This window comes from Camelina sativa, chromosome 9 (assembly GCF_000633955.1).
Source record: "Camelina sativa cultivar DH55 chromosome 9, Cs, whole genome shotgun sequence".
Lineage (NCBI taxonomy): Eukaryota > Viridiplantae > Streptophyta > Magnoliopsida > Brassicales > Brassicaceae > Camelina > Camelina sativa.
Window position 1 is genome coordinate 26,523,649 of NC_025693.1, and position 14,025 is coordinate 26,537,673.

Below are 14,025 nucleotides of genomic sequence, written 5' to 3' on the forward strand. Positions count from 1 at the left end.
TTTGCAAGGATTAGTTGAAACTAACTTCATACTTAGGCTGTTGATCCGGATGATACAGTCCCCAAAACTTCTCATAGTCACCATCCTTCTGATTCTCGTCAAACATAGCGAATATATAAGTCTCTATAGCTTTACCTGGCCTTTTCGGTGTTCCATTCTTCACATGTTGTATCAAATTGTTAACATAAGTTTTCGCGTTTTCGACACTGGCTTCGAATCCTCCCTCCGTGGGCCAACCGCTCTCAGAAACCACGACTTCCATCGATCCGGCTCCGGATTTCTCCAATGCCGCATAAACAGAGTCTAGACTTGCGTCGAAGAGGTTTTGGTATGGCAAATTGTTTCCTTCATCAGTGAACACAGTAGACTGGGAGGTGAACAAAGCGAAGTCTAGATGGATGTTGTCCTTGTCACTTATGTAGGCGATGTAAGGGTAAATATTCGCGAGCAGGGGAGATTGCTTGCTCGCCAAGAAATCTATCACTGGTTTAAGAAAGTTATACTCATCCTTGAACCTTCCACGAGACGGAGGAGTCGTGTCTTCTGTGGTGTCGGCGGCTATAGACGTTGAGACCTTGACTCCAATCCCTGCTTCAGAAAGTGCTTTCTCGATGTTCTGCATTGCTGGTAAGAGAAGTCCCCCATATGGGGGTTTTACCTCATTTCCGACGTTGATGTACCGGAATTTGACACTGTCAATGTAGCGCTGAACATTTTCTTGGACCCACTTGTCGGCATTCGCTTGGTTGCCCATATCTGCAAGTTGTGAAGTGGGAAGATCGAGGATGAGCTCGATGTTAGAGCCACGGAGAGCCTCAAGAGTGGCTTGGTCAGGCCCGTAGATACGCATCCTCTGGATGTTCTGTCTCTTGTAAAGAGCCACAACTTCCGATGGACTTGGCCTGGGTTCACCTAGCATACCGTAGCATACTCCGATTTGTCCAGCTTCATTATCCAAAATAAGAATCATTAGTAAAAATAAATTGAATCAGTTTCTCTTTCAAGTTAGAGCTAGTAGCTTAATTAAAAGATGATTGAACCTGTGGTGCTGAAGAAGGACGCTATTACAAGGCTGAGAAGAATCATCAACATTGGTGGTGAGGCAAAGATCCTTGATTCAGACATTTTCATTATTTTTCTATGATACTGTGAAATTTTATATGTTTAAAATCGTACCATTTACCGCCTAATTTATAGGGCGAACTGACGAAGCCTGGGGTTCAAGTCAGTCAATGAATGAAACCAAATTAAGTCGTCAAGTCAAAATCTACGCTTTGAAAAGTCTTTAACAATATGAGTTTTTCTACACAAGTAGCTTTCCGTTATCAAAAGAAAAAGAAAAAAACTAGCTCGAGAGACTAGTGTTTTTAATGGGAAAAATCGCCCAAACAAAAATATTCGTTTTCTTTTTTGTATCTATGCTAAGTAATACTCAAATTTAAATGATTTTTTTGGGTAATATATTGGATCATCAGTGTAATTTAAACCGTTGATCATACGAACAATCGTGGACCATTAATACGTTTTTAGATCCGAAGACATTACTTGTGTTCACAATGGTTGTTGGAGCCATCTACACTTTCGATCCCCGAAACACGTCACACACATGAAGTCATTTTAATCTACACGTTCGATCTCCGAAACACTCTGAGAAAATGTAAAGTTGAAAACAGCATTCCTTTATATGAATACGTACCCAAACAAAATATTATCCACGTAAAGATTTAGCCATACAAATTTTAATCTAGGAATTCATTGTCGAAATTTTACTAAAATGCATGACACACCCAAAAAAACAGATATATATATTATCGCAAATACACATCCTTTTGCTTTATGTGTGTACGGTGTACCTAATAATTCTTCCTCATTTTTGGTTTAGTGGTTCGTATGTAAANGAAAAAAAAAAACAAATCACATCATATAAAACTTATGGGTTCTTCTTTAATTAAGCTTTGTTGTTCATTGTGTTTATTGCTACGTGGTCGTTAAGGGGCAGTGTGCTTAATGATATAGTACCGGAAAAGAAGACTTTCAGTCTTGACTCCTGAGTCGTTGCACCGTACGATTTGTTGCATGTGGCCATGTGCGGTGGATGCGGACAAGTCTTTCCTTTTTTTCTCTCCGATATTTACGCGAGGTCTTTTACACATTTACAACTAATAATAATGGGCCTCAAACGAATTGAGCCCAACAAAGATCCTGAGACAAATCTGAGGCCACGTGAAAGCTAAACGAAAATCGAAGCATAAACCAACTAAATCGAAATTATCATATGCGCGTAAGTCTAGCGTCTTGCCAACATTATAATGTTTTTTTTTTTGTTTTATCGTCCAATTACGCGCATATGATAATTTCGATTTAGTTGGTTTATATTTATAATGTTGGACGACAAAAATAAACCAATGGTGATGGATTTTATTGTTTTGGGTATAATGTTGGTGATGATGGCTTTTCTTTAGTATAGTGTTGGTGATGGACTTGATGGCTATGTTCATGCATATGTGTCGGTCCCTATCAGTTCCGGATTTAAATTATCAGAATTGTTATTAGATATAAGCACAACACTAAATACATGTTTGGTTCAGATAATGTATTTCGATGGTTAAAACTTAAAAGTACATTATCAGGATATCCAAAAAATTTCAGTTATAAAAACTTTCTTACGATGATGAACCAACAAATCTCATATTGACTTCATCAATTTCGTATTGTATGTTTTAAAACGATCGAATAAAAAACATAGTCATGGCTCATTATTCCTTATTATTACAAGAAGCTTACCCTTACAAAAAAAACAAAAGAGCCCACAAGTCTCTGACCCGGTGACCCCCTTTCTTCTTCAAGAAGTCTTTGTAAGGATTAGTTGAAACCAACTTCATACTTAGGCTGTTGATCCGGATGATACAGTCCCCAAAACTTCTCATAGTCACCATCCTTCTGATTCTCGTCGAACATAGCGAATATATAAGTCTCTATAGCTTTACCTGGCCTTTTCGGTGTTCCATTCTTCACATGTTGTATCAAATTGTTAACATAAGTTTTCGCGTTTTCGACACTGGCTTCGAATCCTCCCTCCGTGGGCCAACCGCTCTCAGAAACCACGACTTCCATCGATCCGGCTCCGGATTTCTCCAATGCCGCATAAACAGAGTCTAGACTTGCGTCGAAGAGGTTTTGGTATGGCAAATTGTTTCCTTCATCAGTGAACACAGTAGACTGGGAGGTGAACAAAGCGAAGTCTAGATGGATGTTGTCCTTGTCACTTATGTAGGCGATGTAAGGGTAAATATTCGCGAGCAGGGGAGATTGCTTGCTCGCCAAGAAATCTATCACTGGTTTAAGAAAGTTATACTCATCCTTGAACCTTCCACGAGACGGAGGAGTCGTGTCTTCTGTGGTGTCGGCGGCTATAGACGTTGAGACCTTGACTCCAATCCCTGCTTCAGAAAGTGCTTTCTCGATGTTCTGCATTGCTGGTAAGAGAAGTCCCCCATATGGGGGTTTTACCTCATTTCCGACGTTGATGTACCGGAATTTGACACTGTCAATGTAGCGCTGAACATTTTCTTGGACCCACTTGTCGGCATTCGCTTGGTTGCCCATATCTGCAAGTTGTGAAGTGGGAAGATCGAGGATGAGCTCGATGTTAGAGCCACGGAGAGCCTCAAGAGTGGCTTGGTCAGGCCCGTAGATACGCATCCTCTGGATGTTCTGTCTCTTGTAAAGAGCCACAACTTCCGATGGACTTGGCCTGGGTTCACCTAGCATACCGTAGCATACTCCGATTTGTCCAGCTTCATTATCCAAAATAAGAATCATTAGTAAAAATAAATTGAATCAGTTTCTCTTTCAAGTTAGAGCTAGTAGCTTAATTAAAAGATGATTGAACCTGTGGTGCTGAAGAAGGACGCTATTACAAGGCTGAGAAGAATCATCAACATTGGTGGTGAGGCAAAGATCCTTGATTCAGACATTTTCATTATTTTTCTATGATACTGTGAAATTTTATATGTTTAAAATCGTACCATTTACCGCCTAATTTATAGGGCGAACTGACGAAGCCTGGGGTTCAAGTCAGTCAATGAATGAAACCAAATTAAGTCGTCAAGTCAAAATCTACGCTTTGAAAAGTCTTTAACAATATGAGTTTTTCTACACAAGTAGCTTTCCGTTATCAAAAGAAAAAGAAAAAAACTAGCTCGAGAGACTAGTGTTTTTAATGGGAAAAATCGCCCAAACAAAAATATTCGTTTTCTTTTTTGTATCTATGCTAAGTAATACTCAAATTTAAATGATTTTTTTGGGTAATATATTGGATCATCAGTGTAATTTAAACCGTTGATCATACGAACAATCGTGGACCATTAATACGTTTTTAGATCCGAAGACATTACTTGTGTTCACAATGGTTGTTGGAGCCATCTACACTTTCGATCCCCGAAACACGTCACACACATGAAGTCATTTTAATCTACACGTTCGATCTCCGAAACACTCTGAGAAAATGTAAAGTTGAAAACAGCATTCCTTTATATGAATACGTACCCAAACAAAATATTATCCACGTAAAGATTTAGCCATACAAATTTTAATCTAGGAATTCATTGTCGAAATTTTACTAAAATGCATGACACACCCAAAAAAACAGATATATATATTATCGCAAATACACATCCTTTTGCTTTATGTGTGTACGGTGTACCTAATAATTCTTCCTCATTTTTGGTTTAGTGGTTCGTATGTAAATCCTAACGGTCAAATAGAAAATAAAGCTTTGGCGCCGGCTCTGTCTTTAATTAAGTTTTGTTGTAAATTGTGGTTACTACTGCTACGTGGTCGTTAAGTCAGTGTGCTTGATGATGATGTATGTACCGGAAAAGAAGACTTTCATATTGTCGACGAGACTCGTCCTCTCCTCCCACCGTACGATTTGTTGTATGTGCGCTGCGGACAAGTCTTTCCTTTTTTTCTTTCCAATATATACGCGACGTCTATTACAAGTTTACAACTAATAATAATGGGCCTAAAACGAAGCCCAACAAAGAACCTGAGACAAATCTGAGCCCACGTAAAAGAAATCGAAGCTTAAACCAACTGAAACCGGAAAGTGAGTTAAAATGGATTCGGTTCTTCATCTCCCAATAGTCAAACCAACTAAACCGAAATTATCATACGCGCGTAAGTCTTGCCAACATTTTTGACTCAACAACTTCAAAATCCAACGAACGGACGGTCAGGATTGTCCGATGAGCATCGTCTTCTTCTCAGGAAGAGAGTGAGTCCTTAACGCCGGCTGGATCATAAACAAAAATCAAACCACTCCATCTCTCTCTTGTGCTGACCACGCTCCATTCCTTCAAATTCGAGTCTCCATATCTTTCCCCTTTGACTTTTCACTTCAATTTTATCAGTCTCAGATCTCAACGATGGCTACACAAATCTCACAGCTCGCTTGTTTCTCATCCACCAATCGCCAATTTCATTTCCAGAGCCGATCGTTTCGTCCCCAGGTAAACTTTTAGATATCGCGAAAAAGACTTATCTTTTTCTCATCTCGATTTGGTTACGTTAATGCCCAATACTCTCTATTTGTTTTACTTTCCTGATTACTGTAATAAAAATATGAACTTTGATTTGATTTTGGCTGTACTCGACAGTAGTTTCTTTGCTCTTCTTTGGCTAGATTGGTTGGGAATGTTATATGATTTGAGTGTTGGGAATAGCTTGAAACAATCATATCCAGTTTTTTTTTGTTGTCTCTCTATGTGCTAAGAATCATCTGGAACTGATGATGTCAACACTAGTGGCTAATTCGCTTTAGAATGGTGCAGTCTTTTGTAGTTAGAAGCGTTGATGGGAATAGCTCAGAAACACCAGCGTCTCTTAGCTATGCAGCTGAGGTTTCAAAGCCTATTGTTGAGAAAACGTCGACACCTTTTTCTACAGTGGATGAAACTGCTACCAGTAAAGATGTTATCACAGAGCCAGTAGAGGAACATGTTGCTGCACAACCAATTCGAGCAGCAAAGATCCACGACTTCTGTTTTGGCATTCCTTATGGTACTACCTTGTGCCCCACAAACTTAGTTTCAAATCTTAGCATTACTGAGCTGCTTTTTTAAAGTTTTGTCTATTAACTTTTCAAGTCTATCATTTCCCATATGAGAGTATGTATTTTCAGGGTAACTCAGTTTGTGTTAATTCTGCTTCATTAGGTGGTCTCGTTATAAGTGGAGGGCTTCTTGGGTTTGCGTTTTCACGAAATCTTACAAGTTTAACTACTGGTGTCCTCTATGGTGGTGGCCTTCTAGCCCTTAGTACATTGAGCTTAAAGATTTGGCGACAGGGAAAATCTAGTTTTCCTTATATACTAGGACAAGCAGGTAATAATCTTCATTTTACTGTCTACACTCTACAGAAACATTTAGCCGGTCTATCTGTAATTCCATTTCATCAAGTAATTACTGATAACTTACACTTGATAAGTGGATATATGAAAAGCCATATAATTATACTGTGTAATCCTAGAAGTGGTTATCTGTGAATCAGTAGCACATGAATGTCTATCAAAATGTTTCTGTTTATCCATAAATGCTTTTGTGTTTACTCATTTTTCCAAACCCTTATATTGCAGTGCTGTCAGCTGTCGTCTTCTGGAAGAACTTCACAGCTTATTCTATGGTATTTTATCATCTTTGTGATCTTGCTGATTGTTTATTTTTGCTTGCTTGAATTCACCTGTTTAATGTTGTACTTTTGCAGACTAAGAAGCTGGTTCCGGCCGGGCTTTTTGCTGTCGTCAGGTAAAAAATACTTTTTGTGATCTACAACAGACTGATGATCTTTAGTGGATTCATGTAACCGTGTGTTCATGTCTTTTTCACTGCAGCGCTTGCATGTTGTGTTTCTATTCATATGTGGTGCTCTCTGGAGGAAACCCACCTCCAAAAAAATTGAAACCATCCGCTAGTCCTGCATACTGAAAGGACTTCTCATAGGTTAGATTAAAAAAAAAATGGAGATCTTTTCTCTTTTAATGACTCTGGTGTGCTGGATTCCGGGTGTAATTTTATACTTTTACGAGTTGATATACTTGTTTGTGAGTTGTGACATGTTCTTCTTACCAATGTCATAATCTAAAGTTTTGATTTTCTTACTTGTGTTGACATATGCTATGAGCCTATGGTTTGCGACATTTGTCTATACTCTTAAGCGAATTGACATAATCTGAAGTTATGTTTTTTCATATTTTTATTTTTGACACAATCCTTGCTCTTTAAGCGAAACAGATATTCTCAATGTAAGGCAGAGACTTGTGCCATCACTTATCACGAGACAAAAACTTTTAAAAGCTTTGATAAACTTATGTTGGCTTCATCACGAGACAAAAACTTTCAAAAGCTTTGATTGGAATCACTCTTCAGAAGGTTAAAGGAAGGGCTCATTGGTTGGCAAATTTTCCACCGTGTGGATCCAATATTTTCAAATAGAAACAACTCCATCATAAACTTTTTCAAAGTAAAAGGTGAATTCAGAGCAATAAAAAAGGAAATTGATTCCAGTTAAGCAAAGCTAGGTTGTATCAAGGAAAGGTTTCCACAGCAAAATTTTGATTAGCGAGCAGCTTGCGCCTGTGTGTGTTCCAAGAGCTGATTCACTAACTTGTAAGTCCGTCCTGATAAGCCTTTGGTGTGGTTTATCAACTGCTCATGCCTGCATAAAGTGGAAACGAGATTAGATAGTAGAAATTTCAGACTCGCAGGATTAGGATAAGAATGATGTAATAGATTTAAGTGTAAATCTGTATCTTCTTACACGTTGGGCTGAGTAGGCTCCATGATTACAGTTCCTGACTCAGAATCAATCTTGGCATCAAGCTTTGAGGTGCGGATTAGGTTCACAATCCATCTCTCGGCCTCCTCATAGTTCAGATTCAACTTTTCAGCGAGCACCCTGACAAGGACATAACAGACTCGATATGAATACAAATCTAAAACCACAAGACCGTAACCGTTCCTCTTAACTTAAGTAGCTGGATATGGCATAAAATTTTGATGCATGAAGAACGATAAGGAATAGAGAAAATGTTTCAAAATATGGAAACATAAACAATTAACCGAATGTGAGAACTTACCCCATGTCAATCCTTTGATGAATTTTGCAATAGGTTTCAAAGATAAATAAACGAGCATTTTCAAGAAACTCATCTCTTAGTGGCACTGTTGAAAAGTTCCCATCCTCAACTCGCTTGCCAAGGAATGGATCATTCACAATGACCTACATCATATTAAAATGTTAATATTGATTGTACAGTTCTGCACCAACAAAAATAGATATACATGTGAGATGAGTTACCTCTTCACACTCTTTCATCTTCTTTTGAGCACCATCAAAATCATAATTGACAAACACACATGCCAGGAACTCGATAATAGGATCTTTGTAGGAGTAGTGCTCTTGCTGAATGACCTTAATGAACTCTTTCAGTTGAGGTCTTCTCCTTTTGTTGACAATGAAAGCAGTTGCCAAGTAACGCAGCAAGTGTGGAGCACTAGTTTGTATGGCATTCAGGTACCTGAAAAAGCAGATCAAATTAGTATAGAGTACTGCAGCATGGAAAACAAAGTGATTTAATACTCAGCAAATGCCCATACACAAAGCATAATCCTAAGAAGAGGTCTGGATAAAAAAAAGAAAGCGAAGACTCTCCAATTAGTGACTACTAATCACTTGTGAGCACATTAGGACTGAATTTAACTCTAAACATTGTTTCACACACAAATACCGCCTATGCATAATTCACCGCATCTGGATCGCGCTTAAAAGGTAAGGAAATAGAGGGGGATGCAAGGTATATAAACAAGACATGCAGATAACATAGAGGTTTAAACTTACTTGTCTTGGTTAAAAAGATCAATGATCTGTGTCCTTCCATTATCATGGTTAAAAAAGATGTAGAGACCCCAATGCATCAACCAAATCCTGTTCTGCACTTGGTTTAATGGTGATGCAAAACTCTGAAAACAAAATGCTAGTGAGCATATATACTCACGTCTAAAGTGATTTCAAAGGTCACAAGCTAGAAGAAGTTTAAAATGCAAACCTTTGAGTCAATAATCTCTTTGAGACGGTTAAGCTCTTCAAGAGCAATATCCCAGTTTTGCATCAATATCTCAGATGCGAGCTTTCCCCACAAGGCACTCAAACTTCTCTCAAGGTTAGAGCAAAGGGTTCTGTACTGGTAAAGATAATCAGCAGCACCAGAATAGTTCCCACACTCAAACTGAAACTTGGCGTATTGATACAGAGCCTCAATCTGGTCTGGACCAATCTGATAAGACAACATGCCATCTAAGATTAGCGATCCTCAATACCAAAACAAATGCAAATCTGGATACCATTTTACGGAATTAGACAACTTTATCATCCAAATCACACAACCTGGTAGCGTTCCTTGAGCATCTGGAGATTGTACTGCTTGTCAGCTCTTAGCTCCTGCACAGCACTAGGGTTCAAAAGAAAAGACACAAGCGGTGCAGCCGCCTCCTCCAAAGATTTGAGCCTGGCCACGACCTCTGCTCTTCTCTCCACCATATCTACCACCACAAAAATTCCCACATTCATCATTAATCAAACAAAACAAAAAAACGCAAATTCACAGATATTTTGAAGAGAGGAATACCTTGAGGAGCATCTTCACTATGGTAGAGACTCTTGTGAATATCCATAGCGTAATCAACCATGTTCGTCTTGCTCAAAAGCTCGATCTTAAACTTGAGGATCTGCTCCTCAGGGTAAAGCTGATGCTCTTGAAGGAACTCGAGTATAGGAAACACCAAGTGTCTGTCGAGGTTAGGCGCTACTAGCGGTGTTAGGTCATAGTTCTTTTTGCTTTCCTCCATCGTCGCAAAAATCTTCTCAATCTCCGCCGCTTCTCTCACTGGAATTATCTTCTTAAGACGGCAGAGATGAAAGTTCCCAGAGACGATGAGGCAAATCTAAAATTAGGGTTTTCTCGAATAAGAACTTTCAATATTTCTACATTCGCCCCTTGAACTTCTTATATTTTCTCTTTTTCCCCCACAAGTTATTTGTTTCTTCGAAACGATACTTAACCGTCGTTATCGGATCGGCCGGTACCGGAGGGGTTAAGAAAAAAATAATTAAAAAATGATTTTTTGTGGAGGAGCGCACGGTAAGAAGCTTTCATTTGTATGGCGTATGTTAGTAGTCTGGACTTCTTCCCGTACCGCCTGTGTCCACTAACTTGCGCATGTTCTTCTTTAACCTTTCTCCATCTCTTCGTCTATCAAACTGGATTAGGGTTCTTCTTCGAGACCCAACTCTTTCTTTTGTTCTTCTCGTGACGAATAGTTGCGTACTACTCAGCAGCTTTTAAGGGTTAAAAATCTCCAAATTTTAACGCCGTGTCATTCTCTTCTGTCTCTCATGGATCCTTCAAGACGACCACCGAAGGACTCGCCTTACGCGAATCTCTTCGATCTCGAGGTCTGTTGGGTCTCAATTTTTTTATTTTTTCTTTTTGTGTGTTTCCTTCTTACTGTGTCCTCTTCATGGGTTGTAATTTGTTGGGTGATGATCATGTGAGTGTGATGAATAATGTAGTTATGGTGATTGGGTATCTTGCAATTGTATAGCTTCTCCTTGTTTTTTTCTACAAGTGGGCTTTTGTTTAACTATGGGATTTTCTGGTTCTTGCAGCCGTTGAGGAAGTTCAGAATTCCGAAACCTGAAGATGAAGTTGATTATTATGGGAGTAGTAGCCAGGATGATAGTAGAAGCACTCAAGGTACAGTCTTTTTTAATTTGTTTTATGGAATTAACTTTTTGCCACCAACTGTTGATTGTTTGAGTGACGTTTTATCTCTGTGTGTGTGATGTGTCTATATGGTTGGTAATGGTCAAAGGTGGGCTAGTGGCAAACTACAGCAATGGGTCTAAATCGGGAATGAATGTGAGCTCCAAGAAGAGGAAGCGGTGGACAGAAGCTGATGATGCAGAGGATGATGATGATGACCTCTACAATCGACATGTTACTGAGGAGCACTACCGATCAATGCTTGGGGAGCATGTTCAGAAATTTAAAACTAGGGCCAAGGAGTCTCAAGGGACTCCCACGCATCTGATGGGTGTTCCGGTGCTGAAAAGCAATGGAGGCAGTTACAGAGGTAGGAAACCAGGGAATGATCACTATGGGAGATTCTATGACATGGACACCTCTCCAAATATTGCAGCTGACGTGATCCCACAAAGGCGAGGAAGCTACCCCGATTGTGATATTACCCCCAAGTATGTTGAAAGAAACTCTGTGTAACCCTGTGTAGTCTACTTAGTTAACTAATTGTGTTGGGTTTCCTAGATTGACACGTTGAATTTTGCAGAATAGCATATGAACCTTCGTATTTGGACATTGGTGATGGTGTCATCTACAAAATCCCCCCAAGTTATGACAATCTGGTGGCATCATTGAACTTACCAAGCTTTACAGATATTCATGTGGAAGAATTTTACTTGAAAGGAACTTTGGATTTGAGATCATTAGCAGAACTGATGGCTAGTGATAAAAGGTCTGGAGTAAGAAGCCGTAGTGGAATGGGTGAGCCTCGACCTCAATATGAATCTCTTCAAGCTAGAGTGAAGGCCCTATCGTCTTCAACCTCCACCCCAAATTTTAGCCTCAAGGTGTCAGAAGCTGCAATGGATTCTGCCATTCCAGAAGGAGCTTGTGGAAGTACTGCACGGATAATTCTGTCAGAGGGTGGTGTTTTCCAGGTCCATTACGTGAAGGTTCTTGAGAAGGGGGATACATACGAGGTTTGGAACATGTGACAGTATTTTTTATGAAAATATTCATAATTTTGTATCCTTCACGGCTCTGACAAACATTATTTGTTTGTTCCTACATCGTTTAATGTATTATTTCTTCAGATTATCAAACGAAGTCTACCAAAGAAGCTGAAGGCGAAGAATGATCCTGCAATCATTGAGAAGGCAGAAAGGGACAAATTTAGAAAAGTCTGGATCAACATAGTCAGAAGAGATATACCAAAATACCATAGAATTTTCACTACTTTTCATCGAAAACAATCAATTGATGCTAAGAGGTTTGCAGATGGTTGCCAAAGAGAGGTAATTGAAATCCGCTCTTATGTTATTGCTTCACCTGCTTTACCTGCTTTACCTGCTATTCTCTTGCATTTCATTTTCGAGTAGTCTCTCATTTGATGTTACTTTGAGTTCACAGGTGAGAATGAAGGTGGCTAGATCATACAAAATCCCGAGGACTGCACCAATACGCACCAGGAAGATATCGAGAGACATGCTGCTATTCTGGAAGCGATATGACAAGCAGATGGTACAGTATCTATTCTCCTTTGACGTTATAGTACACTTTCAGGCTGCCAACTAGATCGGGTTGCAGATTCTGCTGCCAACTTTTTTGTAATCATACATGCTTTTGCTCGGGTTTCTATGCCCTTTCTCGTAAATAAGGACCTGAGAAAGTAAACTTGACTATAGTAGATTTGGATTTTTTTAATGTCATTTTTTTGAACGGTGCACTTGGAATAATTTGACGATGTTGACAGGCAGAAGAGAGGAAAAAGCAAGAAAAGGAAGCTGCAGATGCCTTTAAACGTGAACAAGAGCTTCGAGAGGCAAAAAGGCAGCAACAAAGTCTCAATTTTCTTATTAAACAGACTGAGCTTTACAGTCACTTCATGCAAAACAAAACCGATTCAAATCCTTCTGAAGCCTTGCCAGTAGGAGATGAAAATCTGATTGACGAAGAGCTCCCAGAAACTTCAGCGTCAGGACCTTCTGAGGTGGAGGATCATGAAGAGGCTGAACTAAAGGAAAAGGTCTTGAGAGCTGCTCAAGATGCTGTGTCTAAGCAGAAGCAAATAACAAATGCATTTGACACGGAATATATGAAGCTACGGCAAACTTCTGAAATGGAAGGTCCTTCAAGTGATATATCAGTTTGTGGCTCGAGCAATATAGATCTGCATAACCCGTGAGTTTGCGTTCTTGTTATTTCCATACTTTGTCTTTGAGATTTTAGTCTATCAAGCCAATTAATCTCCCTACTCTGCAGATCTACAATGCCTGTTACATCAACAGTTCAGACTCCAGAGTTATTTAAAGGAACCCTTAAAGAATACCAAATGAAAGGCCTTCAGTGGCTAGTCAATTGTTATGAGCAGGTTCTCTCAACCTCTATTTACATATTTTATTTTGTTGTGTGGGACTTAGTGGAGGAAAGTCTTTCCCTCAGGAATTCTCTTTCAGTATGGGTCTGCACTAAGATTATTGTTTGATATACTCCAGGGTTTGAATGGCATACTTGCTGATGAAATGGGCTTGGGAAAGACTATTCAAGCTATGGCGTTCTTGGCACATTTGGCTGAGGTAAATAGTGTTGTTGGTCTTATATCTTTGTAGTGATTTGGTCGTGTTAAAACTCATTAGTCTTCTCACACAGGAAAAGAACATTTGGGGTCCATTTCTGGTTGTTGCCCCCACCTCTGTTCTAAACAATTGGGCTGATGAAATCAGTCGTTTCTGTCCTGACTTGAAAACACTTCCATATTGGGGAGGATTACAAGAACGAACAATTTTAAGAAAGAAAATCAATCCCAAGCGTATGTACCGAAGGTAACGGCTATATGATATTTTTGAGGTGGCTGACAAAGTTTGTTTCTTTTCCATGTAGACTATCTCAATCCTGTTTGCATATCGTGTAATTAGGTGTAATGTTTGTTTCCACTTGAATCACCTTTCTGTCCTAGGGCTCTTTGCCATAGGATTTTAGTCATTAAGTGATATGTACTGCTAGTATTGTACCATCCATGTCTAGTATTAGATGTTATCGCTCTAAAGGAAACCATCTCTATTGTGAGAATTCACGTTATTTAGCTGATGGTTCTCTCAAAGGCTTCACACAATCAATGAATCATCTTTACGCTTTTCTAAAGTTTCTCTCACTCCCCCCCCCCCCCC

At 39.3% G+C, this 14,025-nt stretch overlaps 3 protein-coding genes and 2 pseudogenes across 3 annotated transcripts in view; 2 read left to right on the plus strand and 3 right to left on the minus strand.

The window, feature by feature from the left end:
- On the minus strand, positions 7-1,179 carry LOC104712395 (annotated as a pseudogene).
- On the minus strand, positions 2,853-4,031 carry LOC104712396 (annotated as a pseudogene).
- LOC104712398 (protein FATTY ACID EXPORT 1, chloroplastic) lies at positions 5,246-7,249 on the plus strand. The gene is made up of 6 exons (XM_010429295.2): positions 5,246-5,513; positions 5,835-6,063; positions 6,219-6,386; positions 6,638-6,684; positions 6,766-6,806; positions 6,893-7,249. The coding sequence occupies exons 1-6, from the start codon at positions 5,430-5,432 to the stop codon at positions 6,984-6,986; spliced, it is 663 nt and encodes a 220-aa protein (XP_010427597.1). The 5' UTR covers positions 5,246-5,429; the 3' UTR covers positions 6,987-7,249.
- Positions 7,428-10,009, minus strand: LOC104712399 (eukaryotic translation initiation factor 3 subunit E). The gene is made up of 8 exons (XM_010429296.1): positions 9,686-10,009; positions 9,445-9,599; positions 9,107-9,334; positions 8,899-9,020; positions 8,359-8,578; positions 8,138-8,280; positions 7,819-7,956; positions 7,428-7,716 (listed from the first exon to the last, which is right to left on the minus strand). Exons 1-8 carry the CDS (start codon positions 9,903-9,905, stop codon positions 7,617-7,619), a joined length of 1,326 nt encoding a protein of 441 aa, XP_010427598.1. The 5' UTR covers positions 9,906-10,009; the 3' UTR covers positions 7,428-7,616.
- LOC104712400 (DNA helicase INO80-like) overlaps positions 10,233-14,025 on the plus strand; it is an 8,599-nt gene continuing 4,806 nt past the window's right edge. Inside the window, 10 exon segments of the mRNA XM_019229369.1 lie at positions 10,233-10,512; positions 10,726-10,813; positions 10,932-11,313; positions 11,406-11,838; positions 11,953-12,153; positions 12,269-12,379; positions 12,612-13,039; positions 13,121-13,229; positions 13,354-13,434; positions 13,508-13,733. Coding sequence (XP_019084914.1) covers positions 10,453-10,512; positions 10,726-10,813; positions 10,932-11,313; positions 11,406-11,838; positions 11,953-12,153; positions 12,269-12,379; positions 12,612-13,039; positions 13,121-13,229; positions 13,354-13,434; positions 13,508-13,733 — 2,119 coding nt within the window. The 5' untranslated portion in view covers positions 10,233-10,452.